Here is a 26,527-nt window from a genome sequence, read left to right on the forward strand (position 1 = left end):
TCATGCACACACACACACACACACACACACACACACACACACACACACACACACCCTCACTCAATAAACTCCAGTGGCTCCCTGTTACCTCCAGGATCAAATACAAAATGCTCTGGCATTCTAAGCCCTTCATCACCTGCCCCTCCTCCCTTACCAGTCTCCTGGTCTCAAGGACTGTACTTTAGCCCCCAAGACAAGAGAATACCAAATCTGAGTGTCCACAGAATAAAGACAGTCTGAGAAGGGGAGGCAGAGGCCTAAGATCAGAGCTCAGGGCGCCTTGGAGTCCAGGAGGCATCTGGGGCAGAGCATCTGGCCCTGTTGGCTGGCAGCGGGCCAGGAGCTGGGAGACAAGCCCTCTGAGGCCAAGCAGCATTCCACTTGGAATCAGCAAGGGCTGGTTTCAAATCCTGCCTCTAGACACTTAGAGCAGTATCTCTCAGTTTAAGAGGTCCGACTCAGTGGCTTCTGTGGCCCTTCCTGGCTCTAAGTCCGTGGTCTATAATCTAGGTCTGATTCCTTGTCCAGGGTAGAGGGTTGGGCCTGGAGCCAGGAAGACCTGAGTTCAGATCTGCCTGAGACTCCCTGTGTAGCCCTGGACAAGTCCCTTCACCTCTGTCTACCTCAGTTTCCTTCTCTGTAAAATGAGATCATAATGACACCTCCCTCCCAGGGTCCTTGTGAGGCATTTAGCACAGTGCCTGGTGCGTAGCAGCCGACCAAGACTTATCCCCTTCCCTTCTGAGTCCTCTTTTGTGCACTAGATCCCAGGATTGCATGGTCTTGAAGCAGGGCCCTCACCCTGCCCTCTCTCCTCCATGCTCCTTAGCGCCCTACCTCAAGTCCTGACCTGGGATAGAACACTGGGACTGGGATGGAAGATAGCGGGAGAAATGGGAGAAAACGCCCTGTGCCTGAGACACCCTTGAGCGGCTTCTTTCTGGCCGCCGTGATGCTCTAGAATTCTGATGAAAAAGGAAGCCAAGTTCAAGGCCTGTTGTTTGCTGACTCCATTCTGTCCCCCTGTGGGGAGTGGGCACTGGCACTTCCTTAGTGCTGCTGTCTGCCTCTCTCTGTCTGGTGCTAAGGGGCTTTTGGTGAGGACACCTCCGATGCCCCTTATTGGGGGAGGGCCTCCAGGAGGCTTTGGGTAACCGAGTTTAGCTGCGTCCAGTCTGAGCTATGGACATGTGGGCTGTGCACTCAGACAAAGGGATGTTTTCCATTTGTTTTCATTTCAGACTCCTGTGTTCCAAATACAGTGTGCTGGGAAGACCTTGGGCTTCTGAGACCATCCCGCCAGGCTGCCCAGGTAGATTCCATAGTGTGACAACAGCCAGGACTAGCCGGTGGTCTTGGGGTGCCCTGGCAGTGCCTGCAGCACTAACTGTGCCTTTGACCCCTGTCTCTCGGTGACTCAGGTGAGTGGCTTTGGGGTGAGTTTGTTCTGGGAGTCCTCGATTAATCCCAGATACACACACACATAGACATACACGCATGGACACAACATGCTCACACATACACGAGTACCTTAGGGATATCACACCCTTAGGCCAGGCTTTCCTCTACTCAGTCTCAATTAGTAGGATTTTCTGACCTTTTCTGCCCAGGGTATTTAGCCTCAAAGAAAAGAATCTTTTCTGCCTTCATCCCAATGGTAATTGGGTTGTCCCTGAATGACCCAATGACCCGAGGTGTGGTGGGGCATGCAGCCTTGCTCTGTTCCTTCCAGTAGGCTCTGGAGCCACAGTGACTATTCCTGGGTCCTTCCCACGGACGGCCTTCTCCGTGGCACGGAACAGGTGCCTCAGCTCAGGTCAGCCCCAGGGGGCAGGAAAGGCTGAGACTGGGGGCTTGGGGATAGATGGATTCTGTGCCCAGGTCCAGGGGCAGCAGCCAGCCAGAGTCAGGCAGGACTATCCCTAGACCCTGGCCTTGGGGAGGCATTTTTTCAGTCACAGACATTCTCAAGGACCATATGCCACAGATGGGCTGGTATCCCCCAGAGATCCCAGATGCACTGAGCTGGGGGCTTCCTTGTTTGGTAAGCTGGCCCCTGCCCCAGGGTCCCCCCGCCCCAGCCTTCAGGGGGCCAGGTAGTGACAGTGGAGGACCAGGGGCCCCTCAATTCCCTGAGGCTGGCTCTCTGCTCTGCAGTCTGTTTAGCACACAGCTGTCAGGAGAGGCTTCTCAAAGCACAGCTCCAGAGCCTCCCATGACTCCCTGCAGCTTCATACCAGTGTTAACTCCTACCATCACTGGCCGGCTCTTGGATGCCCTTCCTAATCTGACTCCCCGCCTCCTGCCTCTCTTCTTCCCACGCTGTCTAGCTCAAGGAACGCCCAGTTAACTCTCAAATTTCTCATCTAGCTAATGGCAGCTGGGTGGTGCAGTGGATAGGGCACTGGACCCAGCATGGGAAGACCTAAGTGCACATCCTGCCTCAGATGCTAATTAGCTGTGCGAGTCGCTTAACCTGGCCACATGCCTTGGTTTCCCCACCTGTGAAATGGCAATAATCATAGCACTTACCGACCAAATGAGCACATGCTTCTAAAGTGCTTTGTAATCCTTGATTTGCTCTAAGAATGTTGGTTATCATTAGTCTATTCTCACCACTATTATCATTATCTCCTCCCCTTCCCACTATGAGAACAGAAGCTCTGGAGGGCAAAGAGCTGGAGTGGGGGAAGAGGGGAGGGGAGAGTGGCAAAAGCTTAAGGTGTGGGCACCGGGCCAGAGCCTGGGCAGCAGGAGGCTTCCCATTGGAGCCAGCAGGGCTGTGAGAACTGTCACTAACTACCCTGCCGTCCAGCCTGCCATCCCTGCCTGGCTGAGTGCTCCCCAAAGAGTGGCAGCTCTGACTCGAGTCTGGGAGGAAGGGAGGGAGCAGCTGGTGGGATCAGGGGGTGCTTCAAGGAGGACATGGCACCTGTGCTGTGTCCTGAAGGAAGATCTTGTGAGCCAGAGATGAGGAGGGCAAGCACTCCAGGCATGGCCAGGGGCAAGGCTGGAGATGGGCAAGGGCAGGGTTGTGTGGCAGAGCTATATCTGGACTTGTTGTTCAGTCATGCCCAACTCTCCATGAAACCATTTGGGTTTTTCTTAGCAAAGATAGTGGAGTGGTTTGTCATTTCCTCCTCCAGCCCCTTTGACACATAGGGAAACTGAGGCAAATAGGGTGAAATGACTTGCCCAGGGTCCCACAGCTAGGAAGTGTAAATTTAGGAAAATGAGGCTTCCTGACTCCAGGCCCACCACTGTGTGCACTGTGCCACCTGGCTGCCCACTAGTTATATAGTGGACTGTAATTTTCATCCCTTAATCCAACAGTAGAAATTAAAGCAAGCAGCAGTGTGCATGGTGGGCCATCTCATCGTGCCTGGAATCCCCCAGAGCTGGGCCAGTGGAAGTGGAGGATGTGGGAGAGCCAGCCCAAAGAGTCAGAACCAGCCCCTCAGGCACTGTCCCCCGGGGGGGATGAGGAGCGTCCACACCAGGGCACACTGATACTGGTGTCCTCTTTCCAAATTTTGGCCCAGAATCTCTCCTAAGGTGCACATGTCCTGATTTTCCCAGCTGCCCTCTCTCTGAGGCCCGCAGTCTGGGCTTGCCTGGGGGCCTCCTCCACTTCCTAATTCGATAACTCCGTGGCTGCCCCTGCCAGATGGGGCCTGTAGCCACAAGCCTGGTCAGCAGCTGGCCGAGGGGCTTATGGAAGCCCAGAGCCTGAGTGAGAAGGGAACCCAGCAGCTGCCCAGGCCAGCTTATTTGTGCCTCCGAGCCACCACATGGTCATCTTTCTTTTGCTTGGGATAACAACAGCACTTTGTTTACCTCTATTATCTCCTGGGATACTCACCACAGCCCTGAAAGGCAGGGGCTGGTGTGATCCCCAGTTTATGGGTGTGGAAGCTGAGGCCAGCAGCAGTCACATGTCATAGATCTTCCTAACGGCCCAGGGTGCTTTCTGCTGCCTCTACAATCAACGGGGACAGGTGTTCAAGGATGCCAAGAGCCGATTCAGTTGAGCAGAGCCCCACTGGCCTCCAGGCTGCCCTGCGTGGCCACTCGCTAAACCAATAAGCCAGTCTGAAGCCCTCCTGAAGGTCTGATTCGCTCAGTGACCAGGCAGGGAGGTCTCAGGGTCTTCTAAGGTACCTTCCACCATTTAAATGACTATAGGGCTGTTCCTGGTCCTTCCTGACCTCCGGCTCTCAAGAAGTCTGACTTGGACAGCGCTGAAGGAGAAAAAGAGCACCAAGAGAAAGAAAGAGGTCTAAAGGCCTGCTGGAGGCATGGCTGCATGCAGGGCAACCCACACCAGAAATCCCAGGCTTTGCTCCTCCTATCTCCTTACAAGCTGCTGGGAGAGCGGAGAGGAAGCTGTGGCCTTTCAGCAGGGAGAGACAATGTGGATGTGCTCCTTGTCATGAAGAGCTGGCCCCCAAGCAAACAGTGGCTCATTCTGGGTAGATGATTTGGTGACATTTCCTGTATTGGGAGGTGATGGTGGTGTCGGGGACCACAGCTGCTTGGCCGAGGCCTGGTCTGGGGCCCACCTCCACAACCCCCAGACACTGGTTTTGGGGTAGCCTGAACATCTCTGCTAAACTGCTCGAGACCTTTCAGGTGGCGTTTAGAAGGATGTTTGAAGCTCTGCCTCATGGACTCATGGAGAGACACTTAGGATGAAATTGCTTGTGGTCACAGTAGTTTCACCTATACGTGTGCTTATCTCTGGGCCGCCTCTTAAGACAGATTTCTTCATCGTGTTCAGGGTTCTCTTTACTCCTCTCTCCAGCCTTTGTCTCTGGGCCAGAATCCCCTCTCCAGTGCCCTTGGACAGGATGCTGAGGCCCTATGTCATCTCACTTCTGATTTCTGGGACTGCTGCCTTTGGCTTCCACCTCCCCACCATGCTGGTGTTCTGCCCACCTGGGCTTGTGGCCCTTCTTGTGTCCTCCAGCCCAGTTCTGGGCTCCAGTGTCCGTGGAGCGTCCCCGGCCAGGGCACTGGCTGGCTTCCCTTCAGTGGCCCTTCTCCCTGTGTCTGTTGGCTTTGAGCTGACATTGTGCCCTCCTGGGCTGGGGGCTGGAGGTTCCTGTCTTTTCTTTTAGATTTGATGCCCCTTTTAGATCTTGGCTGGTCAGCATAGGGGAGGGCAGGAGGCTGGGCTCCTCTCTGACCTTCCTTCAGGTCAGCACCACCTTCATGGGAAGTCTGTCCTCTCTCCCTGCACTGGGCACACTATCTGTGTTCTGAGCACAGCCAGTGGGCACTTAGCCATCTCAGAAAGCTGCTGCCGGGGCTGGCGTGTGTGCCCTTCCTGCCCTGCAGGATTTCTCCACGCTTGCTGAGGAGAGGCTGGGCTTTGCCCATGTACACCTGGACGTGTCACTGGATGGAGCATTGGCTCTGGGCAGTAGGGCCTTCTGTTGTCTTTCTGATCCCTGGCCCAGCTGAGGGTCTGGCACAGAGGGGGCCCTTAAAATGCTGGCATGATGCACCTGTGGCTCCTTGTGTTTCTTGCCTGCCTGCCCTCCCTTGGGCACCTATGGTGGCACCTGTTTGGGGGGCGGCTTCAACTCTGGAGATTGGTCATTGTCTTAGCTTGTTAATATCTCACAGGCGTGACCCCTTCCTCTCCCATCCTTTCCCTTGTCCTGCTCATCACTTAAGTGGTCTTACCAACCAACTTTCCCCCACCTCCACCCTATCTGTCCTCTCACATTTCTCCTCCACAAGGTCAATGTCTGGCTTTCTTCTTGACTCTGGAGCACCAGAACATCCTTCCTACTTTACCTCCTCCTTCAGCTCCAGGCCCCCTCTTCTTCACAGCTCCCTTCCTACCAGAGCTATAAGTAGCCTTCCTCCATGCTCACAAAAGAAAGGGAGGAAGCTCTGCACCTCTCTGTGCCCCCCCCATCTCCCACCCATCAGGGTCCAGCATGTGCCAGGGGTGAGGATGCTGTCCCTCGAGGGTTTGGTGGCAGAAGTCCCTTGCACACCAGGATGGCAGAAACAGAAAAACTGGCCTCCTGCTGTGGCCCAGTGAGAGCTGAAGCAAAGAAGCAGCTGCCTGGTCCCCAGGAGTGCCCTGCTCGTCCCTGCTTGTCCCTGCTTCTGTGTGACTTCGGACCCATCAGTGGGGACGATCGGGGAGACCTTGAACCCTGGGGACGAGCAGGGAGCCCCTGGGGCGTACCTCTCATGCAGCAGCCTGTTAGCAGCTCCAGGTGACCTGGCCAGCCTTGAGAAGTTGTGTCCTGCCAGGGGAACTCAGCTCCTCCAGCTGGGGCCGCAGCAGTGGAGCCTGGAGACCTCTTGAGGTTTGCAGAGCCCTGGACGTGCATCGCTCCACAGAGACCCAAAAAGCCCAGGATTTAGAGTCAGAAGTCTTGCCTCCTGTTTCCCTTTGGTCTCTTGCACCCTATGTGACCCTAGCTAGACCCTCTCTGGGCCTCAGTTTCCGCATTTGTAAATGACAAGGGACTTGGGCTTGGCTTGAGCTGCCCATGATGCCCCCTGGTGGCCTCTCTAAGAATGGCACCCTGCCCACTCTGCACCTCTGACTTCACCAACCTACCAGAGACTTGTATCTTAGTTTATCCATGAACTTGCAACAGCAGGCTTAGTGCCAGCCTCAGGAAGCTGCCTGCTCCACCTGCCTAATTACCGTCTTTAATCAGCTATGAGTTAGGGCTCTCTCCTTTCTCTGTCCAGGGGTGGCAGGGAAAGCCTGTAGATTAGAACATGTATGGTAACTCCTCATTACTCAGAACATGGGCCTCTCATTTATCATAGAGGTCTTTCGTCTTGGGCTCGCCTCTAACCATCGGCTCCTAGCAAGCACTCAGTGATGATGACTGTGTCTGTACTGACAGGCCTGAATGGGGCAGGGGCCTCCCTCAGCAACCCTGGCTGACTGGGGTGGGGTTCCCTCCTTTTATCGAAGGCTCAGGCTGCTTCCATCTGCATGAACCTGATCTGCGCCTTATCAACATTCACGGGCCTTCACCATCTGCCCTCATCACCTCTGGAGTCTGGGGCCCTGATGCTGCCTGCATCTTCTCTGTGGGCCGTTGTTCTCTCTGTGGTGCAGGAGTCGAGGGTCGGGGTTCTTGTGGGCCGGGCCACTGAAATACCACGCTCATCCTTCCAGATGAGCACAATTCAGTGAGGGGGAGCCCCATTTATGTGTGTTAGCACACGCAGATTTTTATCAATATAGACAGAGAAGAAAGGGTGGATGTCCCTGCTCTGATGTGTTTCCATCCCTCCGCTGGTATGTTCATGCCCTCAGGCTCTGGTGAAGCCCAGAGGGCACCCTGAACAGTGGCTGTGCCCTGCAGGCACTTGGAACATCTGAAGTGCACAGTGACATTCCAAATTTCCTTGGAACAGGAAAGGAGTAAGCTTGGGTACGACTGTGGTCACCATGCTGCCTGGACCCTCCCTGAGGCCACAGCTCTCAGAGAACTACACTTTGGGAAGGCAGGAGAGCCCTCCTGGGCCAGGGTGGGATCAGAGGCATGCTTCTGTCCTCCAGGGCCACTGGACTGGGGCATGGAAATAATCCAGGGCTGTTTCTCCAAGAACAGAGGAAGGGGGTGCAGAGGCCTGGCTGACTCACTGCGCACCCTTGTGACAGAGGGAAAGCTGTGACCCTGCCTCCACAGCCAGTATGGAGCATGCGGGGCTGCTGGCCACAGCCCCAGGGACCATGGTCTTTCTCTGTGCCCAGGGCTCCTTCTCTGATGGGGCAGTCCCACAAGCTGTGGAGAGCCTGACTTTGAAGCTGAAGATGTCCCTTTATTGGGTGTAAATGTAGAGGAATGCATTTGGGGCCCAGGGACATTCTGTTCACTGGCCAGTGGGACTCAGTGACCTGCATGCATGCATGTGTGTATGTATGTGTATGCATGTGCATATGTGTGCATATGTATGTATGTGGTGTGTGTATGTGTACATGCTGTTGTTCTGTGGGCTAGTTAGTTGCCTTTCTTTGTCTCCCCAGCACATAGTAGGTGCTTAATACATGCTGACTGACTGACTGAGTCTACGGGGATACTGATGACTGTGCCAGGGCTCCCCAACCCCAGCTCTGGATAGAAAACGCTCTGTTTAGCTGCTTTGGATGCTTTGAGGGCGTGGGCAGCTGAAGCTGGACATATGTGTATGTGGTGACTGGTTGGGGTGAGATGCAAGCTGTTGGGATGTGGGCGAGAGATCTGTCACAGCTCATTGATTAAGCAGGATGCACTCCTGGCGTTGCTGACTGTGCACCTTCCCCGCCCCCCCCCCCAGCTTCAGGATAGCTAGTGCAAGTTTGGGCCTGGCCTGAATGGCAGACCACAGACCCCAGGACTGAGTCAGCTCTCAGGCCTGGTCAGATAACCTTAGCACAAGAGGGGCTGGGGGCTGTTGGCATGAACTCAGGTAGCCTTCCTGAGGCAGGGAAGAGAAGCAGCCATTTCAAACCCTTGGGCTGGTCACAGAGAGTGTGGCCCCACAAATGAAGGAATGAGGGAGGGCTTCCTCTGGGGAGGGGGGAAGGGCTGATGCAGAAGGAAGGGGTTAGGGTTAGATCTATGGATGTGAGAATCATCAGCGTAGAGATGAAGAGTGAATCCAGGGAAGGGGGGCTGATGAAATCACCAAACCTGAGCGTGAGTGGTCTTCAGCTATTTTATCTCCTGAATCCCTTTCAACAAAATGAAAAAAATATATTGTGAACTCCTCAGGGTATTCTAACATACTACTCAACATATTCTTTTAGATTGACTGATTAAGTACTTATAATAACTACAATGATCACTTTTGCCCCCCAAAACTCCCAATGAAAATGTACATTATATTATTGTAAAATATATTCTTCTGCCTATCATTATGAAAACTCCAAACATGACATTGTAAAACTAGTTACAAATATTTTATGTAGGACATTCTCTAATTTACAGCAGGGCCTCCTATGCTGAGGGGGGGATGGAAGAGGAGCTCATGGGAGGAGGGTAGGTTGAGGCACTGATAATATAGATGTTGAAGTCTCACTAATGTGAGAGCAGGAGTAGGGAGGAGAAACGCCAGGAGCCCAGCACCAAATTCATGCGGGAAAGGGGACGACTGTCTGGGAGGCTGATGGACAGCCAGAGTGGATTGGGTGGCAGAAGTGGAGTGAGTGTGATGATGAGGGTAGAGGGAGAGCCTACAGGTGGCAGTGGGGAGCCAGGAGTATCCCCACTCACCCATTTTTACCACTGAGTCAGGAGAATGCGTGAAGGGGCGGCTAGTGCTGGAAAGGGTGGCCAGGGAGGCTGTGTCACTGTGGGGGGGATGAGGAGGAGCTAAGGGGGGAGCCAGGCCTCAGTGAGCCAGAAGATGGAGGATGAGAAGCGGAGAAGATGGAAGTCAGGTGGTCACCCAGGGATTGGGCATTTCCCCAAACAGTGGGAGGGCCCGGGGAAGGGTGAAGGAATAAGGAATCAGGCCATGGCAGAGAGAACTGGGTTTAGATGATGACAGATGGGGTTACGAACCCAAGCCTCTTGGGAAGAGTAACTCCCCTTTTGGAAATGCCTGTTTAGGGGATGTGATGGGCTCCAGGTAGGGGTGTACTGGTAAATGTTTAACAATTGGCTGTCCAAAAACAAATGTGCACACAGCACATTTTTCATTTTAATTCATAGTAGTGACATTTTCTTCAGTTTCTCGAGTCTAGAAATCAACAAAAGGAGCCCTGATGAGGTATCAGCGCTCACTGAATATTTAACAATGGGCTCTAGAGGCAATGCAGGGGAGCCCAGACTCCCTGTGGCCTCTCTCAGGGTGGCCTGTAAAGCATCTAAGACCCTACATTTCTCCCCAAGGATGGAGCCCGAGGCCGCTGCCCAGCTGGAAAGACGCCATGTGCATGAGGTCTACGAAAGCACAGCGGCCTACTTCAGTGACCTGCAAGGCAAGGCCTGGCCACGCGTCCGCCAGTTCCTCTTGGAGCAGAAACCTGGCAGCCTCGTCGCAGACATAGGTAAGCAAGCGTCTCCCCGGGCGATCAGGGCTGGCCAGGTTGGCCATGAGTGGGAATCCCCATCTTGGCCCATCATGGGATCAGCCCGTGTTTGCTGAAGGCCCTGAGGGAAGGGGAAGCCCCCGGTGGAGGCAGACTGCTTTAGTTTAGGGGAGCGCTCAGCTCGGGAAGTCCTTCTCCGAAGCAAGCCACTTTGGAGCCACAGCAGAGGGTGTCCACTTCCACTAGGTGAGGTTCCCTGCATTAGAGAAAGGTTCACTCACTGAGATATCCAAGTCTAATACCCTCTTAGCAGAGGCAATGGCACATGGCTCCTGTCCCTGAGCAGAATGGAGGAGGAACTGGACCATCCTGCTCTTTCCTCCCAGCTCCCTCTCAGCACTGGCTCAGGCATCAAGAGAGACATTCTAACTCTCTTTGTCTCCATCTTTCCCCTCTCTCTCTTTCCCCCCTCCCCCATGCACACACATCAGGTCCCAGCACACAGTGAGGCTTCTCCCAGCTCCAATTTGATCCACTTACCTCCCTCTTCCCCATCCCAAGGAAACCAGCCCCTCCCTTGCCTACCTCCACTCTCCCTTTTTAAAAACCTCCCAATGAGCCAGCATTCCTGGCTCACCCATCTCTGGCCCTCCAAGATGGCAGGCACCCTCTCCTTCCTTGCTGGTCCCAGGAAAGTCACCAGCCTCCTGCCTCCCAGGGCATAGTGGTTTCTCCTGGTCCTCCTCTCCACCCCTCTGCCACCTGGGAACCTTGTGGTCTCTGTGTGGCAGCCAGCCTATTTGTAACTCAAGGCAGACACTGAGATGCAGAAAAGGGATGGGGGTGTTGGAGAGGGTGGGCAAACCTCCCTGAAATGCCTCCAGAATGCCCTAGGAGCTAAGTAGATGGGCAGGGGCTTGGTGCCAGCCCAGAGCTTTGCATATACAAGGAAGCCCTTGTCCATGCTTATTCATTCATTCATTCATTCATTCATTCATTCATTCACTATGGCTAGCAGAGGTTCTTTAACTCCCCTGTGGTTAGCAGCCTCTCCTATTACCAGGCTAACCTCCAATCTGGGGCTCATGCTTAGGAGAAAGAGTATTAGAGAATGTAGGGGCTTCCCCATCCCCCTGAAGCATCACAAGGACCTCTTGAAACATATGGGGGCATCTCTGGGCCACTATGGTTTAGTGAGGTCAAGGAGGGGCACCAAGCCATCATCCTAATGCGAACAAGGCTGCTTCTCCTGGTCTTCTTTCCACAGAAAGCCCCCTCTGCTGTGAAGGGAGCTGTTCACCTCTTCCAGGTCACACCGGTTGTGTGGCCACCTAACGCAAGAGAAGGAGGCTGGCCAGACTTTTAGGTGCAAGGCCCTTGTCTCCCCAGCTGCCCAGTAATGCCCAGGGTCCTCTGAGCTCCGAGGAGCAGACATGTGTCTAGAGAGGCTGCGTGGGGGTGTTCAGGGTGCACAGCTATTAAATGGAAGAGTGGAAATTTGGACCCAGGTCTTCCCAACCCCCAACTGAAATGCTTTTTTCTACCAAGAAACCAGGCTGAGTACAGCACCAGGTATGTGTGTTGCATCATCAAAACTGGGTCTCCCGGTCCCCTGGCTTTTAGCAGTAATGATAACGATAATGACAGTCATAATGATGAGGGGCTAGGTGGTGCCATAGTGCATAGGGCTCCAGGCTTGGAGTCAGGAAGACTCTTCCTGAGTATAAATCTGGCCTCAGATATTTACTGGCTGTGTGACCCTGGGCAAGTCACTTAACCATTTTGCCTCAGTTTCCTGATCTGTAAAATGAGCTGGAGAAGGACATGGCAAACCCCTCCAGTATCTTTGCCAAGAAAACCTCAAATGGGGTCATGGAGAGTCAGAGAAGACTATAATGACTGAACAGCAACAATAATAGCTAGGATTTGGATCGCATTTAAAGGTTTCAGTGTTTTATGTACATTAATGCATTTGATCCTCACAACAACCAGAGAGGTAGATGCTATTATTATCCTCATTTTACAGATGAGGAAACTGAGACAGACAGAGATGCTGTGACTTGCCATGGTCACATGGCTAACAAGCTTCTGAGGCTGGGTTTGAAGGCAAGTCTTCTATCTTCTCCCCCCTTACTCCCCTGCCCCCTCACTGGGACCTCCATGGCTTTCTTCAAGTCTTAGCTCAAAGCCCACCTTCTGCCAGAAATCTTTCCTGCCCCCCCCTCCCCTCCCCTCCTCTTGAGATGCTTCTCCACCTGCTCTGTATATATTCTGTATATCTTAGAATGGCAGCTCCCTGAAGGCAGGGTCCCTGGGGGGTTTGGGAGGGGTTGGGAGGCCTTTTTTGTATCCTCAGCATTGATCACAGTGCCTGTCATCTAGCGAGTGCTCAATCCACTGACTGACATAACTGCTTCCCTTCCAGGCAAACCAGAGTCCCTCTGTCCCCGCCCATGCTCTCAAAGTTCCTGCCCGCTCCCTTCCCAAACTCTTTTCTGTTTCTACAATGACCATCTCTCCCTACCTCCCCTTGTCTGACTCTCACCCTCCCCATATGCTGGTCCATTTCACTGGCATTCGCAGGTGAGGAAAGCCCTTCTGCTGCACACCTTGGCACCTTCTCTGCTGCTGGAGCTCTCCAAGGAGAATGGGACGTGCCCAGGGTCACTCAGCCAAGAGGAGTCCAAGATTGGACTTGAGCCCAGCTCCCTCCACTAAGCCACACTGCCTCTGAGCCCTCTCTTGGGCACTGCCACCAAATGTTATTTTGTACCATAACTCACTGATTCCTTGAAGGGAGGGACCCCTTGGATCAGATGATGTCTCCTGATCTCCTCCCAGCCTGAGTGTCTGTGGAGCCCCACTATTATTCTGCCACACCCTCGGGCACCCTGAGACATCCTTCTTAGCCAGTCTTGTCTTTCACAGGTTGCGGGACTGGGAAGTATCTCCGCGTCAACAGCCAGGTGTACAAGCTGGGCTGTGACTATTGTGGGCCTCTGGTGGACATCGCGCACAGCAGGGGCTGTGAGGTCCTGGTGTGTGACAACCTGCGTTTGCCCTTCCGAGACCGCAGCTTTGACGCCATTATCTCCATTGGAGGTGAGGAAGGGAGGGGAACGGGACCCTTCCTGAACCCCTCGGGAGGTCAGTGAGCTACCTTAGCATCCACCACCCAGGGACATCCAGAGAGAAGTCCTCATGGCTTGCGGGCTTGGAAAAATTAAAATAGAACGTAAATATCTGACAGGCCCCAACTAGCCCTGGAGGTTCTGGAGGGAAGCTTCAGGCACCGAAAATAGCCTCAGGGAGGAGTGCAGGAGATTCACAGAAGGGCTCTCAGAGGGCAGCCAGCCCCACAGGGGAGGAAACAGGCTCAGGGAGAGAAATGACCAGGCTCCACAAGTAGTAAGCGGCAGAGGCCCCCAACGCCGCAGCTGGGGGTCTTTCTATCCTGCTACTTCCCGTTCCTGACTTCCCCAGGAGGGGGCACCTTCCCTCGCTTCTTCGCTCTGTCTCTCTCTTCTTCCCTTTCTTCCTTCTCAGAATGTAGAGCCAGACGGGCCCTCTCTGGGAGGCCCAGGGAGCTCAGCCAGGCAGGGACCGCTGCACTCGCTGGCTCCGCCTCAGGAACCCAGAAGGTAGAGGGGGAAGGCCCTGCGGGACATCGAGTCCTGCTGAAGCCAGAAGAAATCCTTGTCCTTGTGGCCTTTTTGTCTGCAGACCCCCAGGGAGGGGAATCCCTCTCCTCTCCATCCACTGCCAATCCAGTCCCCAAAGCCTTGAGAGAGCTCGAGCTCCAGGGAAGTTCTTTCTCTTAATTATTCCTCCTAGTTCTCTCACTCCCTCCTTAGGCCCCGCCCCACCTAGCTCCCGGACTAGTACTATCATAGCCTTCCCATCAGCCTCCCTGCCCTGCGTCCAATCCATCTTCCACACAGCCGCCAACATAATCTTCCTACGGCACAGGTCTGACCCTAAGCCTAAGTGCATGCGACTGCCCTGCTCCAGAAACATCCACAGCTCCCCCTTCCCTCCAGGATGAAACACAGCCTCATCAGCCTGGTAATTAAAGCCTCTGCCACAGTCTGGCTCCCTCCCGCCTTTCCAGCCTGGGTCCCCAGCACCTCCCTTTGTGTGTTCTATGCTCCAGTCAGACTGGCTGCCCTGCTCACACTCCCCCTCAGGATTCTGCCTTTTCGCTGATGCTTGTATGAGCGGTGCCAGTCCCACGGTGCCAGTCTCTGCTCATTCTGTTTTTTGCAAGCACAACTCCCCCCCTCCCAAATCTGAAATCATTTTAGAAAGAAATTGATTGGGTTGCCTTGGAGGAGGCATGGCTGCCTGGCATCCAGGCTCTGGAAGGCTGACATTACATATGGTTTAGACAAGGCGCACAGGTCACAAGTATGGGGTTGAGCAACCTCGCCAAGAGGGCGGCCTGAAAGCAAGGAAGATGGAAATAGATGTGAGCGGCGTCAACACTGAATCCAAGCTAGGCCAAGCTGAAACACAAGGGAACCCACAGCTCAGGCTTAGGACCCAGAACAAGACCTGGGTAAAAGGACCCAAACATTCTGGGTCTTGGGGGTCCTTGTAGCCACCTTTGTCATTCCTGGAGAGTTGCTGAGGTCAGGGTGACATTCTGCGTTCAGACAATCTCTAGTGACATAAAGTTAGGTTCAAACCGTATTAGTAATGATAAATAATAGTCTACACATTGCATTCATGCATTCATTCACTTAATAAGCATTAATTAATCACCCACTATATACATGTGCTAGCCTCTGTACTAGGCCCTGAGGATAATGGGACCTTTCCTCAGGGAGCTTACATTCTATTCGGAGGAAATGACACATGGTTGTAAAAATAAGCACGCACATAACTACACTCTTGTACACACATACTTTTTTACATACATATACATGTACACACATATACACACATAGATAAACAAGTCAGTAGAAAGCAACAGTTTTCACTGGCCGGGGGGCTTAAGATCACAGTGGAAGGTGAGACCTGAAGGGGGCGAGGGATTCTAGGAGGTAGAGGTGGAGAGGGAGGGCATTCCTGGCGTGGGGGGCCGGCTACTGAAACGCTCAGAGACAGGAAACATCATATCATCCAGGCTGCCTGAGATGTAGGCTGTATGAAGGAGAGACCCCAACAATGAGCCTGGAGAGGGAGGCAGGAGCCTGGAGATGAGGGCTTTCCAGGCCAAACAGAGGAGTTTGTCTCCCCTTGAGGAGAGAGTGAGTCCCTGGAGCTGTTTTTAAAGCTGCCCTTCAGGAGTCTCATTGTGGCTGCATGTGTGGAGTCTGGGTGGCAGAAGGAGGCAGAGGGAGAGAGCACATGAGGGACATTGGGGTAGGCAGAATTGAGACTTGGCAACTGATTGGAGGGGAGGGGAAAGAGAGAAGGTGAAGAGAGTCCAGGGTGGTGAACCTGGGTGACTGAGAGGGTGGCGATGCCCTCACCAGAAACGGAGACTGGAATAGGGGCGAGTGTTGGAGGATGACAGATGAGCTATGTGGAATATGAAGCATTGACTGCACCCCAGGGGTTGGGGATACAAAGCAGAAATCAAACAGTCCCTGCCCATCTTCTTGGGGTTATCCACATGTGCACAGTTAGCTATTACAGAAGATGAGGCATGCTAATAAACGACTGTAGAGAAATTGAAGTAGAGAAGAAACACTAATCACTTTCACAGGGGGGCCAGGAGAGGGAATTGGGGCAGCCTGAATGGTGGCACCTGGGCTGAGCCTGGGAGCAAGGGAAGGACCCTGAGAGGCTGTGGTTCTTCTGCATGTTTCAGGATCTTTCCTTTCCTTCCAGACTCAGTCCAGAGGCCACCTCCTCTATGCAGTCTTCCGGGGTCACCCCAGCTGAATGGATTTTCTTCCAGCTCTAATTTCTTCCTTTGGTTGTTGAATGGACTTTCAGTTGTGAATCCAATGATATAGTTATTCATTACAAGCCATTCTGACCTCTTCATTGAGGTACTTCTCTCAAGGAGTTCTACCGGCCTACTTAGCTAGCTTACCCCCCAGTATTATTGGGTGTGTCTGAAAGTAATGAAATGGCACCTTTAGAAATAGTCTATCATTCCAGCTCCATTAGTTCACCTTGCCTAATCCCCCACCCCCAAGTGGACAAGAATTAGAATTCTGGACCTGAACAAACCTTAGCGATCATCTGGTCTGGCTTTATTATTTTATTTTTATTGCTGTCTTTAGTCTTGACATCAGCTTCATTTCTGTAAACATCCTTCCCCCTCTCCTACCCAACAAGCCTCCCTTATAAAGAAGAGAGGAGAAAGAGGAAAACCAATCTAGAAAAACCAGTCAGCACATCAGCAGAGTCTGACAGTGTATGCCATGGTCCACACCCCTTGCTCCCCACCTCTGCTAGGAAGGGATCAAGGCAAATGCTCTCCTCCCTGCTCCAGGGCCCAGCTCAGATGTCTGTAGTTTGTGTCGTCCTTCTTTCCCTTTCTGTGGTTGCTCCAACTGGGTGGTTTTCCTGCTTGGGCTTCTGTCACCCTTTCTCAGTTTGTATTGCCTTCTTGTGCTTTTTGGAATTCTTCCTACTCATCATTTCTCATGATTTCTCACCCCAGTGCTCTTATCTGCCACAGTTTCTTGACCCATCCTCTAGCTGTGGCCATGTTATTTGTTTTAATTTCTCTTCAATCATAAAAAAAGTATGTCTGTGAATCTATAGGAGGGCACAGGACCCTTCTCTCCATCTTTGATCTCCTTGGCATATAGGTCTTGCACTGTGATCTCTAGGTCAAAGAGCATAAACATTTTAAGACCACTTTTACCTTAATTCTCCATCACTCTCCAGAATGTGTGGCCAACAGGCAGCTCCACCAGCAGGGTATTAATGTTCTGTCTTCCTACAGCCCCTCCAACAGGAACTGTTTCCATTTGTCATCTTTGCCAGTTTACTGGGTGTGAGATGACACCAGAGTTGCTTTAATTTGTATTTCTCTTATTCTTAGAGCTTTGGAGCAGCTTTTCATATGTTTTTTAAAATTATTGACATGCTTTGTTTTTATAACCCCTTCATTTTCTGTTGTATCCCTGCTTCCTCTCCCAAAGAACCATCTCTTAACATAAAGAAGAAAAAAAGAGAAGAGTTTAGCAAAGCTAACCAAGATATCAGAAAGATCTGATGTTAAATATAGTATTCCATACTCCCTACCCCCCACCTTGCAGAGAAGAGAAGGGAGGGGTCACATCTCACTCTGTTGTACGATTTAGCAGGATTCTGTTTCTGTTGTCATTTCTCCCATTGTTATTGTCACTGGCTATATTGTTTTCCTGGCTTTACTTACTATACTTTGTATCAGTTCATGTAGATCTTCCCAGGCTTCTCTGTATCCATCCCTTACATCATTTTCACAGCACAGTAATATTCTATCAAGCACCACAATTCATTTAGCCATTCCCCGATTGATGGCAATCTATTTTTCCCAATTCTTTGCTACCACAAAAAGTGCTGCTGCAAGTATTTTGGTGTATAAGGAGCATTTAGGTGTCTTTTTTAAACATTCTTTTTAAAATTTTGAGTTCCAAATTCTCCTCCTACATCCAGCCCTTCTCCCAACACATTGAGAAGGCAAGCAGTAAGACATCAATTATACATACAAAGTCCTGCACAATGTATTTCTATATTAGCCATGTTGCAAAAAAAAAAAAGCCCCTCCCAAAAAAAGAGAGTGAAAACATATGCTTCAGTCAGCACTCAGAATTCATCAGTTCTCCCTCTAGATGCGGGTAGCATTTTTCACCATGGGTCCTTTGGGATTGTCTTGGATTGTTGTCTTGATAGAGTAGCCAAGTCTTTCACAGTTGATGATCATACAATATTGCTACTATGATGTGCCAGAGCATTTCTTTTTTTATCAGTGACCTCCTTTGGGCACACACATAAGAATGGAATCTCCACACTAAAGGATATGGACATTTTAGAAACTTTCTTTGCAAAATTCCAAATTTTGTTTTCAAGAATGGTTGGAAATTGGGGCAGCTAGGTGGTGCAGTGGATAGAGCTCTGGCCTTGGAGCCAGGAGGACCTGAGTTCAAATCTGGTGTCCAACACTTGATATTTACTAGCTGTGCGACCCTGGGCAAGTCACTTAACCCTGATTGCCTCACCAAAAAAAAAAAACCACAAGAAGAATGGTTGGATTAATTCACAGCTCCACCAGCAATACATTAATGTGCCAACTTTATCTACAACCCTTCCAACAGTGACTGTTTCCATCTTTTCTCATCTTTAATTTGCAGAATGTGAGGTGAAAGTTCAGAGTTGTTTTGATTTGTAGTTCTCTTATTCTCGGTGATCTGGAGCACTGTTTCGTATGGTTGTTAGTTGTCTTCAGTTCTCTGAGAACTGTCTGTTCACAGCCTTTGACCAGTTATCCGCGGGGGGAAATGGTGCTTGATTTTTTATATTGCTGTTAGTTCCCTATGTGTCTTATATATTAATCTTTTATTTTTGCCAGAGATATTTGGTACAAAGATTTTTTTCTCTCTTGATAGCTTCTGTTCTTATCCTTGGGGTATTGATTTTGTTTGTGTTAGAGCCTTCCAATTCCATGTAATTGGTATTCTCTATGTTATTTTTCTTTAATCACAAATCAGAATGTTCTGAACCATGAATATGTGTTGCAATTTCCCACCTCTGTGACTTTGTTCCCGATGCCTGGATTTTCCCTCCTTACCCATTCACCTACTGAATTCCTAGATCTTTTAAAAAGCCAACTCAAATGCTAGCTCCTCCATGAAGTCTTCCCAGATTACTGGTCTCAGCAGTGACTTCTCCTTCATTAAATTTCACAGAGTATTTTGTACTTCTTTTAGCACACATGTGTATTATAAGAAGCAATGTGTTGTGTTCCTTGGAACTGAGTTCAGTTCTTGACGCTTTGACCTTGGGCATATCTCTTCACCTCCTTGGGCTTGAGACAACTCAACCTGCGTTGGTGGAGAGAATTTGCTAATCGGTGACTATCTAGCAGGTCCAGGCCCTGTCCCCTAGCTGTAACTATGACAGTGTTCTCTTTCCTATTTAGACCATGTATTTATTTGACCATAGATGGCATGTGGTGGAAGATGTTGGCCCAAACCTAATTACTGCCAAACCATCTTCCAGTTTTCCCAGCATTTTTCAGGCAATTGAAGGTTCTTCCCCAAACAGTGTGCGTTTTCTCAGCCTCCTTGTTTCCTAGAGGCAGAGGCTCAAGCTCAGAGAGGGGAAGGGCCTTGATGAAGGCCCCACTGAGAGTCCATCAGTGGAGGAATGGGTAAGGCTTCTTTCTAGGAAGCTGTGCTCTATGCTAGACCTGGACAGGCTTGTCTCTCAGACTCCCTTTAATGACACTGGTCATGTTCGCTAGGCTGGATGTAGCTGGTGCTACAGTATTTTTGTGACCTGCAGAGAAGAGGCCAGCCAGCCTCTCTCAGGACTGCTGCCTGAGCTCTGAGTTCTTCTCTCTTCTTTTGCAGTCATCCACCATTTTTCAACAGCACAAAGGAGAACCCGAGCCATCCAGGAGATGGCACGGGTGCTGGCCCCCGGAGGACAAGTCATGATCTATGTTTGGGCCATGGAGAAAAACCACCGGCACTTTGACAAGCAGGACGTGTTCATTCCCTGGAACCCTGCCCTGTGTTCCCAGCTCCTGGCAGAGCCAGCTCCCTCAGGACGGAAGCGTGTGTGTGGACAGCCCAGAGCCACCCCTGATGGGCCCCCCTGCCGCCTGGCCTGCTCTGTCTGTGGCTGCCCCGTGTACCTTGAGAAGAGGCAGGAATCCCAGCGGTCCCACAGTCTAGATGGCTCTGGGCCTCCCGGCTGCTGTAGGGAGCTGGCAGAAGTGAGGGATGGGGACAGTGGTTTCTATAGCATTTTAGGGAAGTCATTCCGCTCCTGGTTTTTCTCCCAATCTTTGGATGAATGCACTCTAAAGGAGCATGTGGAGAAGGCTGAGCATGCCACAGAGGAATGGGCCCTAGGTCACCCCGTGTCTGTCCAGCCTTCGAAGTTCCGTCATCTAGACCTTGGCGATCAGGAGCCACTGTCACAAGAACAAGGTGACGCCATTGCCCCTGGGCTCACGCAAACCCCAGAGTGGCCCCTGCCCACAGTGCCCCACAAAGACACTCACAGCCAGCAGCAAGGGGGCTGCTTTCTCAGACAGTCTACAGTGGAGCATAGCTGCAGGTCAGCCTGCCCCGGGGGGACAGGAAAGCAGGCCACCAGCCAGCTCTGGAAAAGGAGCTCCCTCCCCCCTCCCTTCATCAGCCTGGCAGCTGCCATGTCCACTGGGGCATCACAAGCAGAGGCGCCAGGCTCCGGAGCGTTAACCCGTTACTACCACGTGTTTCGGGAAGGGGAGCTCTGCTGCTTGGTGGAGCAGCATGTGCCAGAGCTCCGGGTCCTGAGCTCCATCAATGACCACGGCAATTGGTGCATTGTTGCTGAGAAGAAGCCAGGGATGATGGCCTGCTGACTAGGCCATCTTGGAGAAGTAACTCACGGGCAAAGGAAGGCAGGCCTGGTGCTTGCTTCTGTGGCAGGGTATGCCTGTGAAGGCCAGCAGTCTGAGGAGGGGCCACAACAGAGGCCAGGGGAGGGGGCTCCTGAAGAAAACTCTTCCACCTTCCTCCTCTAGTGGCTCATTTCTGTTCTCAGATATTCCCTTTAGAAACCAGCATCTTCCTTAAGTCACCATCAGCATCTCTCTTTAAAATTGGGATTTCTCCTTTGGGTCCGCCTGAGGTCCTTTTACAAATCTCCTGGCAGAGCTGTCTCAGGGACCCCATGGAGATGGGACTAAAGCCAGTGCCCTGCCTGATGTTAAGGGAGGGTGAATGGAGAAAGGCCAGGGGTAGGGAAGGGGATCCCACACATGCCCCAGTGTGGGGGTGAGGCAGGGGAGGACTGTGGTCCTGCAAGGTCTCTAGAGACACTGGCTGGAGCTAGGAAGGACAGCAGGACAGCAGACCCAGTTCTTTGTCCCAGACTATCCCAGTCTCTTAGAGACTGGAGTCTTGGTAGTTAAGGCCACTGCCCAATATTACGGATGGGTTTTCTTTCTTTCTTTCTTTCTTTCTTTCTTTCTTTCTTTCTTTCTTTCTTTCTTTCTTTCTTTTTCTTTCTTTCTTTCTTTCTTTCTTTCTTGTATTTATTTTTGTTTTGTTTTTGTGAGGCAATGGGGTTAAGTGACTTGCCCAGGGTCACACAGCTAGTGAGTGTTATGTGTCTGAGGCTGGATTTGAACTCAGGTCTTCCTGACTCCAGGACCAGTGATCTATCCACTGCGCCACCTAGTTGCCCCTGGATGGGTTTTCTTTAAAGAAACTGTGAGGCATTCATGATTTTATTATTACTTTTGATTTTTTTAACTACCTCTTTATTTCCAAATGTCACTCTCCCTTCTCCACCACTCAGCGAGCCATCCTTTGTAGCAAAGAGTAAAAAAAAGCCCAACTGACACATCAGCTGAGGCTGGAAATAGAAAGTATTCCACACCCACAGCCCCCCACCTCCACACAGAAGGAGGGAGGAAAGTTCATTTTCTCTTCTCTGGGCCTGACTTGGTCATTCTAATTGCACAGTGTTCACTCTGGGGGCTTGGTTCTCCCATTTCCATATTTGCCGTCACTGGGGGTAGGGGCTCCCCTCCTTCCACCTCTTCATGCTAGGCTTTTATCAGGGAGATGGTTTGGCAGGTTTGTCTTTTGTCTCCTCCACTCCCAGGGGCACTTGCCCCATGTGCTGAAGAGGCACCTGGTCCTTACTGGTGTCCTTAATGAGAATCCAAAGGGACCTGAGATAACAGAAGGGTGAGAATCAGGCTGGGGTCCCCCTCTGGTTGGTAGATTACCAGTGCCATTGGGTAGCACTTTACAGGGAAGATCTGGGCCCTGGGCATTCAGCTCCTTTCTGACCAGCTGCCTTGGCCCTAACCAGAGACCACAGTGAGGGGGGATTCCTGCCCTCAGCTCTGGCGTGCCTCCTGGGGCTTCTGCCGTCCTACTTGGTGAGCCACTCCTGGGAGGCTCCACTCTACAGCAGAGAGCTGCGGTCACACCTCACCTTATTGCTAGCCCTGTGGTCTCTGCTGGGCTCATATCCTGTGCCCCCCATCCCCCTTCAAGTTCTGGAACCTTCGTCAAATCATTCCTGTGTTTCCACTCACTATCCCTGTAACTTAGCAAGCAAAACTACCCAAGCCAAAGGCACCCTGGCTCCTGTGGGACTTGTCTGTCTGCTTTGTATTTGTACTCCCAGTGCTTGGCACAGAGACAGTGCTTCACAAATGCATTTTCGTTCATATATGCAATCACTCACTCCCACGGTTAGGGTTGCAATGATACCTGATTCTATAGAACTTGGTGTTTGGGGCAACATTTGTTGGTTGAAGGTTTACCTCGTTCCAGCTTGATGGAAGGAGTTTTGTCAACACATTTGCTCATCTTATTAAAGTAAAATCTAAGTTGTGTCTTGGAATAAAGCTGTAACTGGGTTGAACAGAAAGGCAGAGATGGGCTTTGCCATCAATGTGACCTTAGAGGTTCTCTTCCCAAGGAGAAGGATGCTGGTACATCCTTACCCAAGGGACCGGTGCTACCCTAGATGGCAAGGCAGAGTCCAATCTCATTTTTGCCCAATAAATTCACCTGAATAATGACTTTTGGATAGATATTTTTCTTCAGAGAAACTCAAGAGAACTAATCATCATCCAGAGACCAAAAAACAGGAATATGAATTCAAAGTCCAGACAGTCAGTGTGTCAGTCAACAGTAACTATTAAGCACCAACTATGTGCCAGGCATTATGCTAAGTACTGAGGATATAAAGAAAGACCAAAAAAAAAGCCTTGCTCTCAAGTACTCACAGTCTAATAGAGAAGATAGCATGCAAACAACCATGAACAAATAAGCTGTGTATGGGATAAATAGGAAATAATTAACAGAGAGGAGGAACTGAAATTAACAGGGGCTGGGGAGGGCTGCCTGTAGGAGGTGGGATTTTAGTTGGGACTTATAGGAAGCCAAGGAGGTCAGCAGTCAGAGCAGAGAGGGAAGAGCATTCCAGGCCTGGGGAACAGCCAGAAAGAATGCTTAGAATTTGTGTTTTTGAAAGTGAAGTATTTGTGAAACAGCCAGGAGGTCGGTGTCACTGGATGGAAGAGTATGTGTTGGGGAATGAGGGATAAGGGGACTGGAGAGGTCGGGTGAGGTTGAGGTTGTGAAGAGCTTTCCATTAGATCCTGGAGGTAGTTCAACGTAACACCTTTCTGGATGGAAGGAGGGGAGGTCAGATCGAATTCTTACCGAAATGTTCTCCTCCTCAGCCTTGAGACATACCAAGTTGTGTCCATCCTACCTTGGTCTTCCATGAATCTTCTTTTGTGTGCTCATGTACATATCAGCAAACTCCTGGAAAAACCTGTTCTCCCCATGACCTCTGAGGGTAGCATCCCTCCATTGGAAGCCAGTTTATGAGACTTGCCATGGAGGAAAAGTATCATATGTCACCATTCTCCATGTGTGTTGACTTTCCCTTTTAGAATGTAAGCTCTGTGAGGACAGGGTCTGTCCTGCTTTTTGTGTTTGTATAGCCAGTGTCCAGCACTGTACTTGCACACAGTAAGCACTTAATAAATGCCCATTCATTCATTAAGATACTTTTCTGGACTGGTCCTTGTTAAAATTTTTTAAAGTAACTTTGCTCATGAATCATCAGTCCTTACAGGGATGTAGGTGGAACATAATGAAGAAAAGCCTTGCAGTTTTCCATTTCTGATGATGGGACACGCAGGTGTCCAAGGATTGTGCGAGCATGGTATGTGGTGTCTGTCTGGAAGTGAAGGGACTGCTAAACTGGTAGGCTTATGTAGATTGTAGATAATTTGTTGAGATTTTAGAAAAGGATCTGACAGAGTCTCATACTATCCTTGTGGCCAAGATGGAGAGAGATGGGCTGGAAAGAGAAAAATTAGGTAGACACAGGAATGGTCGGATTTCTGGACCAAAAGAACAGTTGACTGCCCAGGGTTTGATGTGACCTTTGGAGGTGACCCCTAGTGGATAGCTGTTGGTCCTATGGAGTCTGACATTTTTATCAGGGCTAACAAACTGATGGAAATGGCACATTTGTCACACTTGTACCTGACATGCCAAGAGGCATAGATGAAACACTGAATGGAGGGTCAGAATGCAGAGCTTTGGGCTAAATTTAATGTCATGAAATTTGCTAGGGGTAAACACAAATTCTTATGCTTGAGTGCCCAACATCTACTTCACAAGTACAAGATGGGGTGGGGCATTCACTTTAAAAGAGATCTGCGGGTTTCAGTGGACCATAAAGCTGAATATGATTTAACACATTGTTAGTGGAGGTCAGGACTTACTACCTCGGTTTCCCGTAAAAATGAAAAGGTCAAGGTAGATGACCTCCAAGGTCCTTCCCAGAAATCCTTGAGCATGTGATTCTAGTCTGCTCCTTCAGGAGAAAGCAAAGATCCAGAAATGGAAACTAACCTACCCTGGCTTTGAACCTGCCACCCAGGTTCCTTTGACTGGGTAGTAGAGAGATTGAATAAGTCATCATGCATTTGTTAGGTGAGGTGGGGTAGAGGAGATAATCATAGATTACAGAATTATAAGCCAAAGCTGGAAGGGTTCTTAGAGGTAATTGAGTCTACTTTCTCATTTTACAGCAGTGGAAACTGAGACCCAAGAGAGAAGGGACTTGTCCAGGGCCTCAGTGAGCCAGAGGCAAGGCTAGAATTCAGGTCTTCTATACAGATAGGACAGTAGAGGAGGTTAACCCCACCCCCATCCTCCTTTCCTCTACCAGCTCTCCTTTGGGGACCCTCCCCACATCTGCCATTCCTGCTTTTCAGTCTGGCTTTAGCCTCTGTTCCCAGGCTACCCTCCTCCTACCCCTGCACTTCCTCCAAGCAGTCTTCCCTGCTGTTCCTCAGACATGACACCTCATCTCCCCTCTCCTGGCCTTTGCACAGGAAGTCCCTCATGCCAGGGATGAATGGCCTTCTCCCCTCTGACTTACTGTGCAATCCCTAGCTCCCTTCAAGGCTTACTTCCAAGGCCGTCTCTTGCCAGAGGCATTTCCTGACTCCCCAGTTGTGTGTCGCCGTGACTATAGGGCATAGGCTCGCAGTGACGGCTGCTCCCGTCCCTGCCAGCCTTAGAGCTGGCCTCCTCCTTCCAGTTACTTTGTTTATGGTCAGTCAAATGTAGTCTGCCTCCCCTTTGTATCTGTACCCCCAGCACATACGGTCACAAGCATTGACTAAATACTTCTTAACTAATGAATGGTTGATGAAGCCAAGCAGCCTTTCAGTGATGACTACTTCTCTTTCTAGAAGGTGACAAATTATCTCCTTCATCAACTATTTCCCCATGTTTTCAGGAGCCAAAATTAAACTCACTCCCCTGTTACCCATCTTCCCACTTCTGGAAAGCTGGTGCAAGATTGAAGCTTCTCATGCTGCAGTATCTCTCCTGTTCTTGGACAGACCAGAGGGGGATCCAGGTGGCATAGGCCAGGCTCAAAGAACAGGAAGGAGCTTAATTCCCACTTTCAGTTTCTTTGCTTGCCAAGAAGTTCAATCCAGAGAGGACAATCTGTCAGCAGAAGGCGCTCAGCTTCCGGCTCACCTGGATCAGATGAGGAGCCCCTGGAATGTTCCTGGGAATCCTGGGGTTAGCTGCAGAGCTTAGGATGCAGAATCCAAACCGTATCTGTGTGCTGAGTCAACAGCTGGAATGCAGAGGGGGTATGGGCCAAATAAACAAAGATCTTCACAGAGCCTTGGTGGTGGCCCCTGGAAGAAAGGCCTATGGTCCGGTTGGAGCTGAGACCACTCAGCTGGCAGTGTGGCAACATCGAGGCTCATCAGATAAATAACCCACCCTAGCAAACCACCAGGGCAGCTGGGCAGTGCAGTGGGTAGAGTGCTGGCCCTGGAGTCAGTAAGACTCATTTTCCTGAGCTCAAATCTAGCCTCAGATACATACTAGTTGTATGGCCTTGGGCAAGTCACTTAACTCTGTTTGCCTCAGTTTCCCCATCTATCAAATAAACTGGAGAAGGAAATAGTAAACCACTCCAATATTTTTGCCACAAACAGACAAGCAAATCCAAATGGGGTCACAGGGAGTCGGATGTGACTGACAAACAAGAAAGCAGTCAGCAGAAACTAGGCTTCAGACCAACATCTTAAGCCACACTCCCCAATCAAGTCAAAACGGAGACAGGACCTGAATAGTAAAGATCATTACAATGAAAAGAAGAGAAACAGATCTATGCTTTTCATGCATGTGGATAGGAGGCAAATTCTAAACAAAACACCAGAAAAGGTTAGAGGTAATTACAAAGGATAAAGTAGAAAATGTTTATTACATAAAATTGAAATATTTTTCACAAACAAAACTAACTCATATGGAACAAGAAGGGAAGTGATCAACT

At 50.7% G+C, this 26,527-nt stretch overlaps 1 protein-coding gene across 1 annotated transcript; it reads left to right on the forward strand.

The window, feature by feature from the left end:
* The first annotated feature begins 1,250 nt into the window (after window positions 1–1,250).
* On the forward strand, window positions 1,251–21,170 carry TRMT9B (tRNA methyltransferase 9B (putative)). Its single transcript, XM_020979616.2, has 4 exons — window positions 1,251–1,421; window positions 9,870–10,027; window positions 12,938–13,111; window positions 19,531–21,170. The coding sequence occupies exons 2-4, from the start codon at window positions 9,871–9,873 to the stop codon at window positions 20,532–20,534; spliced, it is 1,335 nt and encodes a 444-aa protein (XP_020835275.1). The 5' UTR covers window positions 1,251–1,421; window position 9,870; the 3' UTR covers window positions 20,535–21,170.
* The last annotated feature ends 5,357 nt before the right edge of the window (window positions 21,171–26,527 follow it).

The sequence above is a fragment of the Phascolarctos cinereus genome, unplaced genomic scaffold (genome assembly GCF_003287225.1).
Source record: "Phascolarctos cinereus isolate Bilbo 61053 unplaced genomic scaffold, phaCin_HiC Scaffold_9;HRSCAF=440, whole genome shotgun sequence".
NCBI classification, from domain to species: domain Eukaryota; kingdom Metazoa; phylum Chordata; class Mammalia; order Diprotodontia; family Phascolarctidae; genus Phascolarctos; species Phascolarctos cinereus.